Genomic DNA, 20737 nt, shown 5'->3' with positions numbered 1-20737 from the left:
TATTACCGCAAACTATCTCGCAATTCATCAAACATCATTTGTGATGTTTCGAGGGCTTCACAGCCTCGTCATCAATCAGAACAGGAAATTCAACTGGTTCTTACTGACCATGCAGCCCCAAGTCTTCACCCATGGGAAGTCAAAACCTTTACCAAAAGTACCTTCGCCGAACTCTACTTCTTCGACATGCTCGCCAGGCTCGCCTGCATGGCACGAAGGTGTGCAAGTTTGAGCTCCGCCTCAGCGACGGCCACCGCGGCTTTGACGCTCTCCTCGTCTTTGACCATGGCTCCTTCGTGATCGAAAACCCCTGGATTGCCGAAGTTGTCGACTTGCTCGCCATCAAGGCCGGGTGACTCTCGCTTGACAGCGGGGGTGTCGCGACCTGCGCGCGCAGGATTTGGGGTACCGGGCGGATGGGCCACTGGTGGTGGTTGGCGAGGATAAGGCGGGAAGGGAGATGGATGAGATGGTTGGCGGCCTTGGTTGGGAAATGGGGGCTGGCCGTAAGGTGGATAGCCGTAGAAGCCTGGGTAACCACCATAACCACCGAACCCACCACCCTGCGGAGGCATAATCGGACGACCCCACGGATCCATGGGCGGCTGACCGTAGTGACCACCGTACATACCAGGCGGTGGATGATGAGGCGCCGGCGACTCCTCCTTGACCGTCTCCTTCTTGGGCGTCTTGTGCTTTTTACCACGCGGTGTCGACGAAGGGGACTGGTGGTAACCACCCATCGCCCGGTGACCATCTGAAGGACCCCCGCCGAACTTCTGCTTCCCATCGTCATCCGACTCCGGATCAGACCCCCCGGAACTGTCCTGACCGCCATCACTCCCTTCCTCCCCATCATCCTCCTCCTCACTAACCTTCATAATCCTATCCACATCCTCCTCAGTCTGAATCTCCTTGGCCTTAACAAGCAGATGCTTATACCAGACCCCAAACGCATACTCCACCTCCCAGTCTTTAACCAACATATCCTCCATGACATCAAAGTCCGTGCTGCAGAGCTGTGGCTTCCGGTTCCCGGTGTTCTTGACGCGGTAGCGGACCACTTCGTTCATGGTGGCCGCAAGCCACTTTCGGTTCTTCGTGAGCTTGGCGACCATGAGGATGGATTTGAGGACCAAGGGAAGCCATTTCATGGGGTCGTTTTCGTGGGCGCGGTTGTAGTTGCGTTTTGTGCCGTTTTTGTACTGCGGGGTGTTGGTGGAAGGGAAGTAGGAGGGTAGTGGGTGGGTACTTACTAGGGGGCGGTGGCATTTGGGGATGTGGGTTTTGACCCAGTTCTTGCCCCAGTAGCCTTCGATGCTTTTGATTACGGCTTTTTTGGCGACCAGGTCGTTTTTCAGGATGGGTCGCGGTCTAGTGGGTAGGGGACTGGGTTTCTCGGCAACCTCTGGGGCAGGCTTCTTTGGCGACGGCTTGGTGGGCTTGCGCGCTGAGGAGCGTAGGTTGTGGCGCTGACGGGTGGCGGCGATGGGTTCATCGTCTTCTGATGAGTCGGCGATCGTCTGGACTTTGGTGGGCTGGCGCTTGACGGGTGTCACCTCTTTGACGTCGTCGTCTGAGACGAATATGCTCTCCTGGGCTGTTGAGCCGTTCTCAGCGTCTACGATCGTCTGTTCGGTTGGTCAGCGCTGTAAACATGAGAGCTATCGCGGGAGCATTCGCGACAACCTTCGCATACAAACGAGGTGCTGGTGTGGAAGCCTGGAGGTCGTCGCGATGATTTTGTCGCAACCCCTGGCGCAGTGACGGGCTACTTACCGGATGTAAGGGAGCAACGGACTCTGACTTCACGCGCGTCTCAACGACTCGAGGCGCAGGCGGTGGCGAGTCGTCGTCGATGCCCCATTCTGGACTCGACATTCGCTCAAGCGATTCTGGAGAGTAAGAGTGATCCATGTTGACAACCGGGCGAGTCATGGAGCGGAGGGATCAGGAGTTGATAGAAGGAGTATATACTCGGAATCTTTGATGATAAGCCGTGAATGTAATGAGACAGAAGACTTGGTAGTCGCCTCGAACCGGCCGTTGCTGCGAAGGAGAGGTGGTCTGTCACTGACGAGGCTTGGTTATATACACTCACTCAATAACAAAGACGCACGGATGATCGTAAACCACTAGCGCCCATGTGACATCGATCCGTGTGGGGTAGATCTGTCGCTGGGCGGTGGTAATAGAGGGATAAACGTCGCTTAGGACCGACGGTGAGAGAGAAGACGCAGCGACTGCCCGGTGGAGGACTGGCCAACCACTGCGCGGGGTTGGGTCAAGAAAATGTAGATGTTGTTTCTGCGAGGCGGCGGTGTCTTATAGACAGCAACACTCCGTCTTACAAACAGGCAAGCACAAGCGGCCCCAGTGTAGCTCTTGTTTGACGATCGCGATGTACTACAGGTTCATTAGTGTTAGAGTCATAGCGAAAAGTTAGACTATAGCCATCTTCTCCTAAGTTCTATGATGATATCACTGTTGACACACAGTACCTACAAATTTCTGGTCTAGCAACGCCTTGGACGACATATCTGGATGGTTAACACGCTTGAAGATAATTCTAGAGCGACAGTATCTTTGTTTAGCATAGTAGTAGTACAATACCCACAAAACCTCCTTAAAATGACTAGATATAGAATCAAAGAAACGCAGTTAAACAGGTGATCGAGCCGTAGTGCCAAGAAGGAGAGGTGATGTCTTTTGCACGAGAATCAAGAAGAAGCATTGTCACGCTGCTGAAGCCTTCGAGTAAGGAAAAATTGGGGACAAAATTCGAAAAATTTCAGCAGCAACACGAAATGGTTCGCGAGCTCAATTCGCATGACATTATCCAATTGCCACTATATGAAGTCTACAACCGACTTTGAATCTTCTCCAGTGTATCGCCCAAAGCGTACTCGCTCGCCACAGTCTTGCTCCTGACCTTTTCTCCATCCTCCTTGGTCACGTAGCGCGCCTCCACAGCCGGGTTGTAGGAGAATTGACTCGCTTTCTTGACTTCCTCATCACTCATCTTCGCATTCTTTTTGCCATCGGCACGTTTGTATACGTTGATGACAACAGCTCCACCCAAGCCAAGGTTGTGCTGCAGCGCAGCGTCGGCCCCTTCAGCAAGTCGGTTGTTGGCCCAGCCACGGAGCTGCCATGTCAATTCCGCACATTGTGCGAGTCCTGTTGCACCGAGCGGATGTCCTTTGCTGATGAGACCGCCTGACGGGTTGACGATCGGACCCTTGCCGCCGTATGTGATGTCGCCATTGCGCACCATCATGTGTGCTTTTCCGGGCTCGCTGAAGCCCAAGCCTTCCAGTAAAATGAGTTCGTTAGCTGAGAAGCAGTCATGCAACTCTGCGACTTTGATGTCTTTTGCGTTGACGCCAGCCTCCTTCAAAGCTGCTTGCGCCGCGCGCTTGGTCATGTCGTAGCCAACGAGATCCATCGATGACTTGGAGTAGAGCTGCGGCGAGTCTGTCATTAACGACTGGCCCGCGATGAGAATAGCTTGACTCTTCAGGTGTGGCCTCGCGTCCAAGAACTTCTGGCTCACGATGACCGCCGCACCAGCACCATCGCTTGTCGGGCTGCATTGGAGTTTGGTCAACGGGAAGTGAATCATAGGAGCCTTCTCGATCTGTTCGAGTGTGTACACATCCCTGAACTGCGCGTATGGGTTCTTTTGGCTGTGTTCATGGCTGATTCTTGCAATCTCAGCGAAGTCACGCGCCTCGGCGCCATACTTCTCCATGTACTCAAGACCGGCATTGGCGAAGTATTGAGCATTGGGTGGAGAGTTGCTTATACCGCGCGTATCGGCCATCATACGCATTGAGAGCCCTGCAGAGATAGGGGTACGAAGTCAGTATATGTCTCCCATGCACTTCGTACAGCCGGAACTTACCCATAGGAGAGGGTCGATCGCTCCATGCAGATTTGATGGAACCCGGTTGCATCTGTTCAAATCCGATGACCATCGCGCAGTCAACTGCTCCATTCTTGATCAGAGTTCGCGCCAGATGTAGTCCAGTCGAGCCAGTGGCGCATGCATTGTTTGTGTTGTAGATAGGGATACTAATGACTGTCAGTGTCTTAAGACTTCAGGACAAGGGTATCGACTTTCATACCCTGTCATGCCGAATTGGTAGAAGATCCTTTGGCCACTCGTGGTGTCGCCGTAACAGTAACACGCAACACCAGTCTCAACCTCATCGTAGTTGATATGTGCATCGAGCATTGCTTTCACACCCGCCTCGTAGCCCATTTCCGGATATGCGCGCGTCTGTCGAGGTTTGATGAACTTGGTGAGCCCGACACCAAGGACATATGCTGGAATCTCATTTTTCGCCATTGTGATATGATGAAAGCAATGTACTCCGTGCGAAAGTAATCAGATTGTAATGGCAGATTCTATTCGATTGTTGGTATGCCTGGATATTGTACATGGTAAGTAGCTGCCGGAAGGCGACACCCTGGGCCGAGGTTCGACTACCCCACTTGTACACCTCCGCAGCATCAGCACGTTCGACTCGTTCCTTACTCAGCAAACACGCCCACCGACCTAGTTTGGAGACATTTCAACGACCTGTCGAACACATCGATGCACTAGTCTAAGCTTGACAGGTCCACGTCCTCAACTGCTGCGCCGTGCTTCCATGGTAGGCGATCGGCACACAGCTAGCACGGTAGCTGCTTGCGCGCATTCAACCTCACGACTACATCTCGTTGCTCACGGCTGAGTATCGAGCAGCCATCGTACTATCGTCTTCCGGATACAACGTCGTACTTACTCCCCAAAAAACCGCAGGTTGCGTCGTCGCAAAGATGCTAAGGCATGCACGCGCGAAAGCCCGTCGGCTTTGCGCGTCACCTTCTCAAAATCCCAATGCTGCATCGATGCAATTCTTCGAAAATGCCGTTCTGCCGTATTTTGATTGTTGCAGAACGACCGACGCCGAAAATTGACACGATCTATGGCTTTTCGCATTCGGCTTCGGGCCACACCGTGATCAAAGCAGCCTGACTCCTGCAGCCACCGGGTGCAACAGCCGATGAGGCACGCCCGACTCAATGGTCAAGCCCACGAACCGCGAGCGCGATCCATGGCAGATGGTGTTTTGCTTGGAGACCCACGCGCAATTTGCAAAGGATAGCGGTTCCTGCCTTGGCGGCGTTTCGAAACGGCTCTAGCATCCACCTCAACGTCAGGTTCATGCCATGGAAACATGAAACATCCTCGTCGACGAATAAACGTGACCGTGTTACCGAACAGTGCGTCGGCATATTTCCGTCCAAGCTCCACCCAATCTACTTAGCACAGTGGTGCAAACGCCAGTTGACCGTTCTGACACCTGTAGCGCCACCTATGAACCATGTTCCTGGGCATCGGAGGTCCAGATTCCAGGTTGACAACGTGGTGAGGCTGCATCATGAGCTTGTTTGACGGGCGCTAGGTCGGAGAAGGATTTCATCCTTGGAAGTGGCAGATTGAGGGAAACATGGTCCACAATGGGTATTGTCTTCATATAAGGATGCATCTTGCGGCGACTTATTCGGTACACGCTCTTTCGCTTTTGTCCATTCTTTCGCTTTACTTGCTCGTTCTACGAACGTTGCTTTCCAGTCATTCTTTACAGCCTTGACGGCTTCACACTCTTTTTTTGCGGCAGTGCCACACCATTCTTTCCTCCACTTCAGTCATCACTCACAGCGTCACAATGGCACGCTCATTCCTTCTTTCCACCGCCATTCTGGCTCTTGGCGCATCGGCGCAAACATCTGGCAAGTTCACAGATGAAAAGACGGGCATCACCTTCCAGGGTTACCATCACTCTTCCGGTTACACGCTGGGTTATGCCCTACCTGAGAAGCCTACCACGGATGTCATTATTCAGCTTCAAGCACCCATCACCAACGATGGAGGTTGGGCTGGTTTCAGTCTGGGACAATCTATGACCGGTAATCTGCTGGTCGTTGCTTGGCCCCACGAGGACAAGGTCCTTGCATCCTTTCGGGAGGCAACTGGCTACACCAACCCAGCTGTCAAGACCGGTGACTTCACCATGTCTCCTATCCCGGACGGTACTTTCGTCAACGACACCGCCTTCTCATACACATTCTTGTGCTCCAACTGCATAAGCGACGACCCATCGACTGGCCTTGTCATCTACGAAGACCCCAGCGTCAACGTCCAGGGTTGGGCTTACTCTGACAAGCCGCTCGCAGACTCCTCGACTGCTGGCGCGGTTCTCAACTACCACGACGCTGGTTTCGGAGCTTTCGGACTACCCATGAGCAACGCTACTAGCCCCGATTTCGAGAAGTGGGCTGCCCTCGCGGTAGCTGGCACCCCTAGCACCCCCGGCGCTGGTAACTCTACTACCCCAGGAGCTGGTGGCAACTCGACTGCCCCAGCTGGTGGAAACACCACAGCCACCATCGCAAACTCTACCTACGACTACATCGTTGCTGGAGGTGGTGCCGCCGGTATCATCGCAGCTGAGAGGTTTGCCGAGAGCGGCGCGTCTGTCCTCTTGATCGAGCGTGGTGGCCCATCGTACGCGTTCACTGGCAAGACTGAGGTCATGCCTTGGAACGACACCGTCTCCATGTATGATGTTCCTGGATACGGATACTACCTCAGCGATGTCGGTAGCCCTGCTTACTGCGCTGACACTGCGGATATGGCTGGTTGCCTGCTTGGCGGCAGCACTGCGATCAACGCCATGATGTACGTCAAGCCCCAGGAGCGCGACTTTGACGACAAGTGGCCCGCGGGCTGGAAGTGGACCGATGTCGCCAAGGCGGCCGACCGTCTGTACGAGCGTAACCCTGGTCAAACCTACGGATCCGAAGATGGTGTCCGCTACGACGATGGCGCCTACGACGTCCTCTCCAAGTTCTTCCAGGGCCAGGGCTGGACCGAGACCGACTTCGTCAAGGACCCCAACGCAAAGGTCGATGTCTACGGCCACCCCACATGGAACATCGCCAACGGTCTCCGTTCCGGTGTCGTCAGGACCTACCTTCCCCTCGCCCAGAAGCTCGACAACTTCGAGCTGATGATGAACACCAACGTCGTCCGCGCTGTCCGTGAGGGATCGGCGGTCTCTGGTATCGAGGTCGAGACGGCGGATGGCAAGCGCGTTATCTACAACGTCAACAAGGGAGGTAGCGTCATCCTCGCAGCCGGATCCATGTCTACCCCCCGCATTCTCTTCAACTCCGGAATCGGTCCCGCCGACCAGCTCAAGACAGTTGCCAGCGGCAGCAGCAAGGTCACTCTGCCCGACGAGGCTGACTGGATCGACCTCCCGGTTGGTGCTGAGATCAAGGACCACCCCATCTTCACTGTCAAGTTCAACACCAGCACCCCGCTTGCTGCAACCGACAAGGACGCGCTCATCACCCCCAACCAGACCACCATCGATCTGTTTGCCAAGGGCTCCGGTGAGCTCGCTCAGTCTGGTCAGCGTCTCAACTGGTGGTCATCCGTCAACACCACTGATGGTAGCGAGATCTTCTTCCAGGGTACTTGCAACTCGCCTTCCGACAACACCATCCAGATGAAGGTCTACATCACCCACGGTCTCCAGTCTGTCGGTAGCCTCGGCATCACTGCTGATGGCGCCACCTCCTTCATCACCGATCCCCACATGACTTCCGATGTCGACACAGAGGCCATTACCATGATGATGGACCGTTTGATCGCCATGACAAAGGGTGGCAACTCCACTCTGACTGTACAAGCGCCCGCCGGTGTCTCCAACGTCACTGGTGCAGACCTCATCAAGTCTTTCAAGACTGGTAGCCACTACGTCGGCACTGCCAAGATGGGAATCAAGGGAGATGCTGGTGTTGTTGTTGACACTGACACCAAGGTCTACGGTACCGACAACCTTTTCGTCGTCGATGCCTCCATCCACCCCGATCTTCCCACTGGTAACACTCAAGCCATCGTCATGGTTGCCGCCGAGGCCGCTGCCGAGCGCATCCTTGCCCTTGGTGGTAGCCCTGCCAGCGGTACCACTCCTGCTACCCCATAAGAGGTCAGCTCCGGCGTACCAGTCGCTACTGCCTCAGCCCCCGCTGCTTCGTCCGCAGCGCCCACCAGCGCGGCGGCGTCTGCTGCCCCTACCGCCGCACCCGAGGAGTCAGCACCACCTGCTGAGTCCGAGGCACCCATTGCATCTGCCTCTCCCAGCCCATCTTCGCCCGCTGAGTCTTCCACTCCCTCCGCGCCTGCTGAGTCTGCTCCCACCACCACACCCGCCCCCGCTGAGCCCGCTGAGCCCGCTCAGCCCAGCACAGCCGGAGCCTACGAACGCTGCGGCGGCGTCGGTTTCACCGGCCCCACCACTTGTGCCTCCGGCTGGAAGTGCGTAAAGCAAAACGACTACTACTCCCAATGCCTTCAGGGTTCGGCTTCCAAGCGCGGCCGATCTGAGCCTGTTTCCCGCCGCCACGACGCCCCCACCAGGCGTGCGATGAACGGCCACAAGCCTGTTAGCCCTGTTGTTGTTAGGGAGCATGTCCATGCTCAGAAGCTTGGAAGAGCTTCTTTCATCGACTCCTACCAGTCGTAGGACCTGGGAAGACGGAACGCTCTAAGTGAGATGTGAGGAGGAAAAGTTTTTCTTGTATATACATATTACATTCTGTTGGCTGCGCCTTTCGTATAGTTCAATCAAATCATCATGATGAACCTCTTAGCTTGATCTACATGTGGTGCGGTTTTCGTCGTCTAGTCGCATAGCCAGCTCATAGAGCTCGGTGATTGGAAGCTAATATTGCCGACTATTGTTCAAGATATCTGAAGATGGTCGCGCCAGTCCCTGGTTTCTTGAGATGAGTGAGTAGCGACAGGAATTGTTACGTTGGGTGAGAATAAAACTTTATGTGCACATCGCAAGGCATCCTGCAAACAAAAGCTTCGTAATTGACAATAGTACATTGAGTGGGTATAGTGCCATGATCTAAAAGGCAAACTCATGCTGTGAAAAGCGGGAGAGGAAGAATTACAACAGTATGTTGGAAGAAGAAATAGAAGCATATGCATGCATCATTCACACTCGTACATCGCAAGAGGCATGCTCAACATGCAATCCTCCCAAGAAGAAAAGATCTCTAGTCTTGCTCGACGGTGAGCTTGTGGGCGGTCTTCGTGCTTTCAGATATGGCCTCGTTGTTGAGCTCAGCGAGCTGGTTCAGGGTCTCTTGCATAGCTGCCAACTGCTAGCGGCGGATTAGCGATCTGTACCTCATGTGCGACAAACGAGCCAAGATAAACACATACAGGCGAGGGGTTACTTACAGTTCCTACCACGTCTTTGTGGTCACCGGCGCCGTTTGTTTTGGGAGCCTGAATACCCGGCGCCATGGCTTCGTCATCCTCCTCATCCTCTTCTGCGAGAGTGTTGATGTTACGCTGCTCGCCTATGGTTGCGGCCGCACGAGCAATGCGATCACCGGCGGCGATGATGGCTTCAAGGCGGTCGATCTTGTCGGTGAGGAAGGCGTTCTCCTTCTCCAAAGGCTCAACTCGTGCCAAATGCTTGCGAACGACTTCGCCCTTCATGGTTTCGATGCGGTCTTCGGCGTCCTGGGCAGCTCTCATGGCTTCGTCACGTTGTCGCTCCACCTCACGAAGCTTTTCTTCGTAATCAGTTCCGTTCGATGTGGAGGCTTCCGGGATGTCGGTGATTAGAGCTTGCTGAGGTATCTCCCTGTCTGAGGCTGCCTGTGTGGCTGTCTCTTGCCTTACAGCTTCAATGTCGCGGGCATGCCGGGAACGCTCTGCTTCCAGCTCAGCGGCAAGAGCAGCGTACTTCTCCTGCAATTGCTGCAAAGCGTCGGATGTGCTAGCCTCCATGCCCACCATCAATTCGCTGATAGCTTCCTCATGTGCCTGATCCATAGACGCCTTCTGCTCGGTAAGGTCAGAGTGCCGTTTCTGCATAGCCTCAAGCTGTTGTTTCAAGGCTTGCATGTCATTCGAATGACCTGCTTGGAACTCGTCTTTCAGTAGCTCAATTGCGTCACTCTGCTCTTGATCTGTCTTGGCAGTCTTGTCTTGCAAAGCGTTGTAGTCGGATTGCAACTTCGATAGGGCCTGCTCATGGTCCTGCGTGAGAGAGTCCCTGAGCAATGCCATGGCATCCTGATGCTCCTTCTCCGCGGCGGTCTTCTCGGCGAGAAGGTTCTCGTATTTCAGGGTCATCTCGTCGTTTCCGGTGGATTGCACTTGCTCCCTCGTGGAGAGTCCGGACTTGAGCTCATCAATTTCAGCGTGCAGCTCTTTCTTAAGAGCAGCGAGCTCGTTGATGGCGGATTGTTTGCCCGATAACGCCGTAGACTTCTCCTGTTCCAGTCGATCGGCGTCGCTTTGCATGATCTCAAGTAGACTAGCATACTTTTGCTCAATCTCAGCCTGTTGAGTTTCGAGTGCTTTTGCGTGTGCTTCCTCGGTCACCAGCTGCCCGGTGAGCACGTCTGCGTGGCTCTTTTCGAGTTGTGAAAGTCGCTTGGAAAGGTCGTCACGCTGGCTCTGGAGAGCATCAATCTCAGCCTTGTGGTTAGCCTCGATACTGCTAATCTCTTCCATGGCAGCATCGTGCTTCTCTTGCAAAGCGCTTAAAGCTTCGGACGTGCTCTTTACGTTGTCCTGAGCTTGATCGTACTTGTCTTGGAGCTCGCTCAGAAGCTCCTTGGACGCGCCCTCTACCTGTTCCTTCAGGTGCATGATAGCTTGGTTGTGCTCATCATCAGCCGCAGACTTCTCTTCTAACAGTACGTCGTATTTGGATTGAAGTTCGCCCAGGATCGACTTGGTGGTGCTTTCCGATTCAGATTTCAAAGCCTCAATCGTTTGAGTATATGTTGCTTCGGTTGCGTTCTTCTCTTCGAGCAGTGCGTCGTATTTGGCTTGAAGCTCGTCGATGAGCTGTCTTGATGTGGTCTCATGTTCCTGCTTCAGTGCCTTGATCGCATGTTCGTGTTCGTCGTCGGATGCAGTCTTCTCGCGTAGCAGACTGTCGTATTTGGATTGGACTTCTTCGATTAGTTCCTTCGAAGAAGCATATGCATCGGCGTCCTGCTTCTGAGTCTCCAGCAGACGATGGTGTTCCTGCTCTGCAGCCTTCTTCTCATCCAGCAAGGCATCATACTTCGCTTGTAGTTCAGCAAGCAAATGCTTGGACTGGCTTTCAGAATCCTGCTTCAGCACTTCAATCGCTCGGCTATGAGCGTCTTCAGCAGCGGTCTTGTCTTCCAGAAGGGAGTCATGACGGGCTTGCAAATCGGCGATGATCGACTGGGTCATCCCATGCGCCTCCTCTATGGCGGCTTTCTCCTCCTTCAGACGGTCTGATTGAGACTGGACGTCTTTGACGGTGGCAGCTTCCTGAGTGAGGGCATCGACGCGGGCTTGAAGATCGGCGACTAGAGACTGCGAGATGCCGTGTGCCTCTGTGAGAGCCGCCTTGTCTTCTTCTAACTTCTTGAGCTTCATGAGCGCATCGTCTCGATTTTCGGTCGCGCGAGCGGTACTCTCCTGGGCTTCTTCAGCCTGTTTCTTGACAGCTTCAAGCTCACTGGATCGCTCAGCAAGGATCTGCTCATGCTGTTCCAGTGTTTTGCTCTTCTCGGTCACGAGGGAGTCGTAGTCAGCTTGCAGGGTGTTGAGTCGCTTGGTTGCGTCTCCTTCAAGATCCGCTCGCAGCGACTCAATCTCGCGTTCATAGTCCTCGCCAATAACCCGAAGATCTTGCTTGTGTCTATCGTGCAGCGTGTCAAGCTCTGCCTTGTGGGCTTCCACCTTCTTGTTCGCGTCGTTCAGCTCGGCTTGGACTTTAGCCATGTCGGAGGCGTGCTGAGACTCTTGCTGTTGCGAGGATTTCTCGAGTGTCTCGATGGTGCTGCGGAGACTTGCGGCCTCTTCCTTGAGCTGTTCAAGCTCGGCGGCGTCAGTGGTGAGCTGCTCGTTCATGGCATCCAGTTGTCGCACAAGCTCCTCGTTCTCATCGGTCTTGACTTTGATCGCTGCCTCATGAGCCTCCTTCAGTTCTTGGATTTGCATGTGCAGCTCTTCAGCGACTCTGGCACCGTCAGTTGAACCTTGCTGCAGAGCCACGATCTGTTCCTGGAGACTATCGATAGACTTGAGATGGCCAGAAAGCTCGTCTTCTCTCGCTTGCAGCTCTGCTTCTGAACTCTTCTGTAGCTCCTCGATCTTAGCCTGCATCTGTTCTGCATGGGCGTTGCGTTCGGTGTCCAGGTCAGCAGAAACCTGGTCAGCCCGTACTTGCAGCTTGGCAATATCGTCTTGAAGCTCCTTTTGCGCCTGAATGTGAGATGCGATGGTCTCTTCCTTGAGGCGCAGTTCGTCAGTGTGTTTCTGATGTAGCGTCTGGATCTCGGACTGAAGTTGCTCCACGACAGCTGAAGACTCAGAGGATTTAGACTCAAGAGACCGTTGTGCTTCTTGGAGGGCATTGGTATGCCTCTCCTCCCGAGAGGCAACCTCTGTCACATACTCGTCGACAGTCTTGGTCAGCTCGGTGATCTTAGCATCGCGCGATCGAAGACTGTCGGATTGGGTCTGCTCGAGCTCCGCAAATTTCGTTTCGAGGTTTTCCAGCGTCTTCTTGGCGATGTCCAGCTCTTGCGACAAGCTGTCACGCTCATCCCGAAGCGTGGAAATCTCCTTGTTGAGCCCTTCGATCTGCGCAGCTTGCTCGACGAGCTTCTTCTTCTCTTCGTCCCATTGCTGGCCCTGTTGTTCCAGCTCGGCGTTCAAATCGTCCAAGACCTGCTGCAGCTCGCTGGCCTTGGCTGCCTCGGTTGCCTCCCTCTCTTGAGCAGCCTTCTTCTCCTCTTCCAGCTGTTGGCTCTGCTCTTCCAGCTGCTTGGTTTCTCTCGCAAACTTCTTTTCCATGTCCTCGACGAGGATCGTGTGGGCGCGGTGCTGTGAGGGCGAGGCATCTGAGCCGCCGGAGATGGCCTTGTCCTTCTCAACAATAGCGGCCTGAGCGTCCGCCAACTGTTTGCGCAGCTTGTCTTTCTCCGAGTGCAGGTTATCGACTTCGCGGGTGAGGTCGTCGCATTGCTCTTGAAGCTTGTCGCGCAGGTTGGTCTCCTTGAAGAAGTCCTGCATGATCTGAGCGCTCCGCCTCTTCATCTCCACATCCATCTCGGCACGTCCCGTCGGCGCAGTATCCGGACGCGGCGGCTCCTCGCCGAGTTTCGCCATGGAAGCCCTGATGGGCTCGAGAGCGCTCTTGCGCTTTTCGGTTTCGGCATCTGAGGCAGCTTTGTCCTTGAGGGGAGCACGGCGAGGGGTGACGACGACGGGGCTCTCTCTGTGATTCAGTTAGCACTCGCATTACCCTGGCAGTTCATGCTGACTCACGCTTCTTCGGCTGTATCTTCCGTTTCCGGCGCTGGAGGTGGAGGGGCAGAGACGGACAGCTTCTTCGCAGGCCCAGCCGGCGCCTTCGCTGTCGCGCCTGCCGTCCGTGTTCCTGCCGCGGGTCGAGTAGCAGTCGGCCGTGTCGACGCAGCAAGAGAAGCGCGTGGGGCAGTGCGGGTCGTCGCTGCCTCTGCAGTTGGGCGTGTGGTTACAGGACGCTTGGCGGCAGTCGTCGTCGTCGAGGAAGGCGCGATGGATTGCCTCGAAGTCGGTTTGGCAGGAGATGGCCTCGAAGTAGCTGACGACGTGACTGGCGTCCGGCGCACTGCTGTCCTCTTCTTCTCGTCGCCTGATGTAACCGACGACAGATCTGGCTCGGCATCGGATGCGGTTCTCGACGATGAGATGGTCCTGCGCGCCGTCGTCCCTGCTGCCGGACGCGTAGGCGGCTTGTTCAGGCTGGATCCGACTGTGCTGGTGCGCGATGTCGCCGTGGTGGGGGCTTTGGACGCGCTCGTAGCAATTCGCGCCGTGCTTGTTGATGCCGCTGCAGGACGACGGGCGCTCGCAGCGGTGCCGCTGGCTGCAGTCGGGCGGCGAGGAGGGACGCCATCTTTGGATGCTGGGGAAGGCGCATTCGCAGCCATCTTGCGGCGGACTGAGGATGTGGGCGTTGAGGGGGCGGGCAGTTTTTTGGGCTGCGGACTCCCGACTGGCACGCTTTCCGAGGGAGCTCTGTCGCGAGCCGGGGGTGGTGTCGCCATTCGGTGCCGGATTCAGGGGCCTATGCTGATCAATGCACTCCCAATCGCACTCTCAGCGGGGTGTGCAGCAAGTGCCGGCCTGATGGGATGGATCTAAACAGCAGAGGATGGTATCGCGTAGCTGTCGCTTCTCAGTCGCGACTTCCTCACGCGCTGGGCTAGCACATGTATGTGGGGAGTGCAAAAGCAGGGTCTCATAGCGCTCCAATCCACGCCCAGACGGCCAGCACAACACACCGAGCATCACCACCTAGTTTCACTCTCGCCGCCCATCATCCCACTCCTGGCCACTGAAGAGAGCACACGTCAAATCTGTCACCTTGCATTGACTGTATCGACTTTCGGCGTCAACGTGGGCCGAACCTGTGGCACCAATGCACCCCAGGCTCCCACCATGGTGGCTTGCAGCTTCCCCACTTCGCATGCTATAGCCAGGGTCCGATTCCAATGTTCGGTCACGATGCCAAAAACCGAACGGCCTCTGGAACTGGAAGATGGCATGCCACGCGTTCGGTGTCCAAGACAGTCGAATCAAAGGAGAGGCGCGTAAGTTGCTGCAGTGTCAGCAAAGTCTCAAACGCTTGATCATCGTTCTTCTGAATCAGGTCGTTTCCAGAGACACTATCCCATGAAGGACTGTTCATCGTGCCTTCGCCTTTGACGACGCCTGCGCGCCCTACTGTCTCTACTAATCCCAGACGACTAGACTCACGTACGAGCAGTACCGCATCCGTCTTGAGGAACTGAACCAAAATATCGCCCGATCGCGTCGTCTTGGGCCCGATACCAACGAACTGAACGCCTTCCGGGTCCTTGGCCAAGAATAATCTCGAATGTAAATAGCCAAACCTTGTTGTATCGTCGAACGGAACAAAGTTACGGACTTTGAAGCCGACCCGGCCTTTCAGCACCGCCGTCAAGTATCGTAGGCCCATGATAAGTCGATCAACGTCTCCCTTTTCTCTCGGAGCGTCGCTGCCTAACTCCCTCAACCAGGACTTCGCTGTTCCTGGGTCCGTGGAGAACGACAAATAGGTCGGGCCTACTTGATACACCACTCCTGTCATTCTGCCCGAAACGCTCACGGATCGGGTAGTCGACTCCACTGGTGACCAGTCCTGACTGTTTTCTGGCATGGGACAGTGCCAAAACCACTCCAAGTCTGAAGGACGGCGCTTAGTCGAGTCTCTTAGACTTATGAGCAATGATTGAACGTAGCCAATGATTCTTGCCATAACTTCGTCCCCCCACGAACACCACGGACTACAGCTGGTCCTGCGTATGTATCCCCACCTCCCAGGATCCTGTCTGGGAAGGCGCCATCCATGGAATTTGGCCATCGAGAACGCTTTTCGTGATATACTGGCTCGTAGTAGGCCCGCAAAATAGACCATGTCCACCGCATGTTTCTGTTGCGTCAAAGTCCTTGCCTCTAGTGGCACTGAGGGCGCTCGAAGATGTATCAGTTCTGAGTACATATCCAATCGAGACTGTGAGTAGTTTGCAGCAATAACATCGGTAATGTGGTCCTCTGCAATCCCGATCAAAGCATACACCTTGTCGGCCCAGTTTGAGCAGAAACAATCATTGAAGCTTTCCAAAAGCGAAGTGAAGGTGTTCTGGTTCGTGTCTAGGGGATGGCGAATATCCTCAATGCGCAGGACTCTTCGAGTAATATGCGTAGGAACCCAGGCCTCATTCTGCGCTTCGAAGAGCCTGACCAGATGGATCCAAATGTCCCAAGGTATAGCCTCACTCTTGGACTTGTACCAGCTAGGTACATGGTACAGTACGTATATGTCACTTGCCATGCGGAGCTCTTGGATGATCCAGCAACGTTTCCAATACTCCGCATTCATCAAGGAAAATATCCATGTTGCAGTTCCCGGCCATTCTTCCTCGGCTTCACGAAGTGTTTTCGTCACATCCCACTTCCAGGATTTCGCTAGCCCTGTCCATCGTGGTTCGAAATGATCGCCCAGCCAAAGATATACTGCCTGTGCTCGTTCGTATATCGAAGGCATGATAGCGATTTGTGAAGCCTTTTCGTCCGGGTCATCTTGGTTGATGCAAATGGCATCCACCCAAACAAGTATGTCTCCATACAACATCCGATCGCGAATGCTGCGAAGAGCACCCCATAAATGGTCGCTGACAACATGGCGTTTTCCGTTAACGAGTATCGATTGCTTGTGTGGGCCAGCATCCCACGTGTATGATAGAGCAGTATACGACGGCCACGACGAGAATGATGCTTCCTCCAAAGTGAGCTCTATCCTGGCTGTGCCTGTGGCGTGGCGCATTCGCAGGAGACGAATGGATGACTTCGGATTGGCTAACCTAGCATAATCTTCCGGTGACCATGGATACTCATACCACGTAGCAGATGGCAGCGTATCTGTTGGCAGCAACTGAATATCCAACAGCATACAGGTGACTCCCCCAATGTACACAACCCAAGCTGCCCTCACGAAAAGACCCTTCAGGGTCGAGCGCGAAAGACAGAGAAGCATACAAGTGATAATAGTGGCCAACAAAAAGCTCATGAGCCACATAGTGCACGTAGTACGGTGGAAGGCTGGACGTGCGAGTCGGATGATCGCGATTGCGACAGACAACCTTGGAAAGACGCCAGCGGGCGGACAGTGAGGAGGCAGATAGCGGGCTAACGCGACCGTGAGATAATTGATCAAATCAAACGATAGTTGCGACATTCGAAGCAAGTGTTGCGCGAGGGCAAAGTCCAGCTGCGATGTTCCGCCTGCTTACCTAGGTGTGCATGCGCTGACTTTGCATGGGACCAATAATTAGGTACAACACATCAGCATTGTGCTTCCAATCATCGTGGCCAGACAGTTGAGGCGTTCAGCCTCGTAGGCTCCAGCACGCGGTCCCGGTTTCGCCGCGGCGGATTTCGCAGGCGTTCTGGAGCGCGTCCCGCAATATGTGACGTCAGACGTTTATTAGGCGTGCAATTAGCATGCGCGTTGCCATCTTACAAGTCAACAAGCAGCCCATGGGAAACTATAAAGATCGACAGCTTGCTTGTATTGAAGCCATGCGATACGCACTTTGGGAGGTATCCTGATCACCTCCAGGGCTGCCTACGTAAGCATGGTCTACGACCCAAACTTGTACCGCGACAAAGAGCGCTTTCTTGGCATCCTCGTCGCCGATCTCACATCCGCCCAGCTCGATGCAGTCCAGGAACTCTTCGGCATTGGCGCCAACATGTGCTCCCCATATCCTGCAGAGCAACTGTTCATCGAAGACAAACGCGACTTGTCAAACCTCTCCCATGCAGACTTGAGGAGAGCCTTCCCCGAAGCAGATCCCTTACTTGTTATCGACGCTCAAACGCCCACCGACGGCGGTATCTGGTATCTTGACCATTTTGCTGAGCAACTCGACGTCGATGAGCGATTAGCCGAGAACTTGGACACTCTTTATAAGATTCGCATGGATATTCGCGACGTTGTCATCACGCATGTGAACTACAATATCGCCAATACCGATATCCGAAATGATCTAGAAAGGGTCGGTGTACCTTATCCCATACCGGAGGATTTTGTTCAGGACAAAATTTTCTGCATGGGTTTCGATCATGTCAAGTATCGTTACGTAAACCCGACTTGGGTCACAGCTACACCGAACGAGCTAGAAGAGAGTACAAATGGCAGAGACTTGGACAACTTCATTCCACGGCCGGAGATTGTCTATCGAATCAAAGAAGATATCGCGAGAGAGGCGGGCTTGAAGAGCGCATGGATGATCGCGAGCGATAGAACCGCGGAGGCGGAATTACCTGATGGTACCAAGAAAACCTTTCCCCCCGGAAGTAAGATAGTACAATCTACATACGACCCTGATGTGGCGGTACCAGTGTACGAAAAACCAAAGGGGAGCTTATGAATACCTCTCAACAAGAAGCGATGTTCTTGATCATTCATGCCGCTGAGACATCCTTGCTGTAAGCGAATTTGAACAGGTGCCTAATGCATGGAGATAGGACATTAATACAATCGGAGAAGCATGGTTGATGCGCGAAAGAGGCCGCGCAAGTACTCGTCAACATGCTGTTTCAGCCTAACCCACAACGTACTAGACCGCAGGGTATCCACTCACCGCCCTTGAATTTGAGCCCCGCACGACTCCGTTCTCACGTCCGAACACAACCTCTACACATCGTCTCGAAAAGCTCATCAGAATAACCAGACATGACATCTTTCCGCTTCCTCGATCTCCCCCGCGAGATTCGCGACAAGATATATGGCATCCTGCTATGCACATTCCCGCGTCCCGAGTCTGTTACGCACGGCACAATGCTGTCTAAGAAAGACTTCAGTCCAAGCATCCTACGCGTTAACAAGCAAATCTACGCCGAGAGCTACGATGCTATGATCAAAGGGAACCGGTTCCTGCTCGTATCTTCGACTGGCGGTCTACATTTCGCCTACATGCTCAAGGCCAATTCCGTACCAACGCTAGCTTTCGACTTGGACAATGGCATCACCCAACGTTTCCGAGGCTACGCAATGCATATCACCATAGGGAACAACAGCCCTGAATGGAGGAAGTACTTGCCACCTTCAGAGCTGTTGGAGCCTTGCAACGTTATCGTGCTGTTTCGAGACGTCGAGAACCTCTGCAAAGCCATTGAAGCAGGTGATGATCGCCTGGAAGACTACAAGAGTCTCGTAACTTTGAAATTCGAACTTGCACCGGTGCTCAAGCGTCCACCGTACCAGCTCGAAAGCCCAACATCTTACTTCTCTTCTACCAAAACCCAGGAAGAGCTGTTGGAGCCTTTCCGTCGAAGCTTCCACGACATGACTTGGACCACCATTGGTGGTACTGTCGAAGAATCCCTCGCTAAGTCAGCCAAAGAAGACTTCGCACGCTGCGAATTCCATGATCTGGACGCTGTCATCTCATCGTGGACCGAGAGAAAAGCTGAGGGTACACAGCTATTCAAACAAGGCGACGATGGCTGCCTGAAGCTTTGGGCTAAAGTCAGAGACGAAATCGATGGCGCCCACAAGTCATACAAATGGAAGCGTCTGGTCAAGGAAGGCGGCCCTTCATTTGTAGCAAAGGTTGCCGAGCTCTACTACACCACAAATCTCAACATCGTAGCCATCGGACTCAAATGGCTAGAGGAAGGCGACCGCGAGGTTCTACCCAACATCAAAAAGGTCTACGGAGAATTGAAGAGTAGCATCAAGGAAGGATACTGGGGCGTCGCGCACTCATGGGAACCCTCGGAGGCGCAGGAGATGAGGAGCACGTTTCGATACGCCAAATTTCTGAGGCTCTGGGGAGAGTCGAGCTTGGTCCCGTTTGCGCTCGCGACCATCAACATGCTGGCTACTGATAATCCTGAGGATGCCGCGATTCTAGAAGAGCAGCGCAAGATTAAGGCTTGGAAGCGCAGCGTGGGTCCCATTGACGACAGCGCCTTCAATGCTATGATGAGCGGTCTGAACACATAACACTAGCACGGGTACAGCGTGTCGCATCGGTGTGTGGTTTGGTTAGTGTAAATATTCAATTTTAAGTTAGAGGATAACAGCATGCTTAGATTTTCGCAAAACATAGCTTGTGTTAGTTATCTCTACACAGTTATCGCTAAGATATAGAGAGTAGACGCTAGTAAAAAAATTCTATCTTCTTACTAAAGCTTAATATCTAAGTTAAAATTCTAATTATAGTTTTAATCTATTAAAATCTAAGCTACTAATTCTTCTATATTTAATTAAAGCTAAATTTTAATCTAATTAAAGTATAATATATAATATACCTTTACTAAATTATCTTATTTATTAATTTCTTTTATTATAGTATAATAAATTCTTTGTATTAATAAAGTAGAATTAGAAAACTATATCTTTTATTTACTACTAGTTTATATAGAATTTAAGCTAATATATTTATATTATTAGATTATAATTCTTTTATAAAGTATTAAGTATATAAATTAGAATAGCTACTTTATAAGTCTATAAGATTTAAAAGCTTAAACTACTTTAGTAGTAGTAGCACTAAAGCTTAAAGCTTTAGTTTACTTAATACTATACTTTTTAAAGTAAGTAAAACCTTTAGTTATATAGTTTTAAAGTACTAGTAATAGTTTTTACTATTTTAGTATTAGTTACTCTTTATACTATAAGTATTACTACTTAAGATTTAGAGTTTTACTTAATAACTACTTTATATATTACTAAAGAGTATACTTAGTATTACTAGTTAAATATAAAAGAATTATTTTATATTAGCTACTTAGATAAAAGAGATAATATTTAAAGATAGTTTTTGCTATAACCTTTAAAAGCCTAGTCTAGCTTCTACTAAGCTATTAGAGCTAGAGATAATTAATAATTAAAGATATTTAAGTATATTATAATTATTATACTACTAAAGAAAGTTAAAATAAAATCTCTAGCTATATACTTAAGAGCTAAGTAATTATATACTTAAAATTATATAATTATAACTACTCTCTAACTTTAATATACTTTTTAAAGTAGTAAAAGTATTAATATACTTTACTAAAACTAATTCT

General features: G+C 52.5%; 6 protein-coding genes across 6 annotated transcripts; 3 read left to right on the top strand and 3 right to left on the bottom strand.

Annotated features, from left to right (window-relative positions):
* Window positions 1-173: 173 nt before the first annotated feature.
* On the bottom strand, window positions 174-1917 carry J4E79_005279 (uncharacterized protein; the record flags this gene model as incomplete). The annotated part of the gene is made up of 3 exons (XM_049354157.1): window positions 174-1205; window positions 1257-1631; window positions 1780-1917. The coding sequence occupies 3 exons, from the start codon at window positions 1915-1917 to the stop codon at window positions 174-176; spliced, it is 1545 nt and encodes a 514-aa protein (XP_049211022.1).
* A 943-nt stretch (window positions 1918-2860) lies between these two features.
* J4E79_005278 (uncharacterized protein) lies at window positions 2861-4354 on the bottom strand (the record flags this gene model as incomplete). Its single annotated transcript, XM_049354156.1, has 3 exons — window positions 2861-3843; window positions 3908-4077; window positions 4131-4354. 3 exons carry the CDS (start codon window positions 4352-4354, stop codon window positions 2861-2863), a joined length of 1377 nt encoding a protein of 458 aa, XP_049211021.1.
* Window positions 4355-5720: 1366 nt separating this feature from the next.
* Window positions 5721-8048, top strand: J4E79_005277 (uncharacterized protein; the record flags this gene model as incomplete). Its single annotated transcript, XM_049354155.1, has 1 exon — window positions 5721-8048. One exon carries the CDS (start codon window positions 5721-5723, stop codon window positions 8046-8048), a length of 2328 nt encoding a protein of 775 aa, XP_049211020.1.
* Window positions 8049-9129: 1081 nt separating this feature from the next.
* Window positions 9130-15110, bottom strand: J4E79_005276 (uncharacterized protein; the record flags this gene model as incomplete). Its single annotated transcript, XM_049354154.1, has 6 exons — window positions 9130-9234; window positions 9317-13361; window positions 13412-13421; window positions 13465-14195; window positions 14635-14842; window positions 14888-15110. 6 exons carry the CDS (start codon window positions 15108-15110, stop codon window positions 9130-9132), a joined length of 5322 nt encoding a protein of 1773 aa, XP_049211019.1.
* A 2179-nt stretch (window positions 15111-17289) lies between these two features.
* On the top strand, window positions 17290-18087 carry J4E79_005275 (uncharacterized protein; the record flags this gene model as incomplete). The annotated part of the gene is made up of 1 exon (XM_049354153.1): window positions 17290-18087. The coding sequence occupies one exon, from the start codon at window positions 17290-17292 to the stop codon at window positions 18085-18087; it is 798 nt and encodes a 265-aa protein (XP_049211018.1).
* A 305-nt stretch (window positions 18088-18392) lies between these two features.
* J4E79_005274 (uncharacterized protein) lies at window positions 18393-19667 on the top strand (the record flags this gene model as incomplete). The annotated part of the gene is made up of 1 exon (XM_049354152.1): window positions 18393-19667. The coding sequence occupies one exon, from the start codon at window positions 18393-18395 to the stop codon at window positions 19665-19667; it is 1275 nt and encodes a 424-aa protein (XP_049211017.1).
* Window positions 19668-20737: the final 1070 nt, after the last annotated feature.

This window comes from Alternaria viburni (assembly GCF_023758015.1).
Source record: "Alternaria viburni strain BMP 2772 chromosome Unknown scaffold_10, whole genome shotgun sequence".
Classification (NCBI taxonomy): Eukaryota; Fungi; Ascomycota; class Dothideomycetes; order Pleosporales; family Pleosporaceae; genus Alternaria; species Alternaria viburni.
Note: the sequence above shows the minus strand (reverse complement) of the source record. Positions and strands in the feature narration are given on the sequence as shown.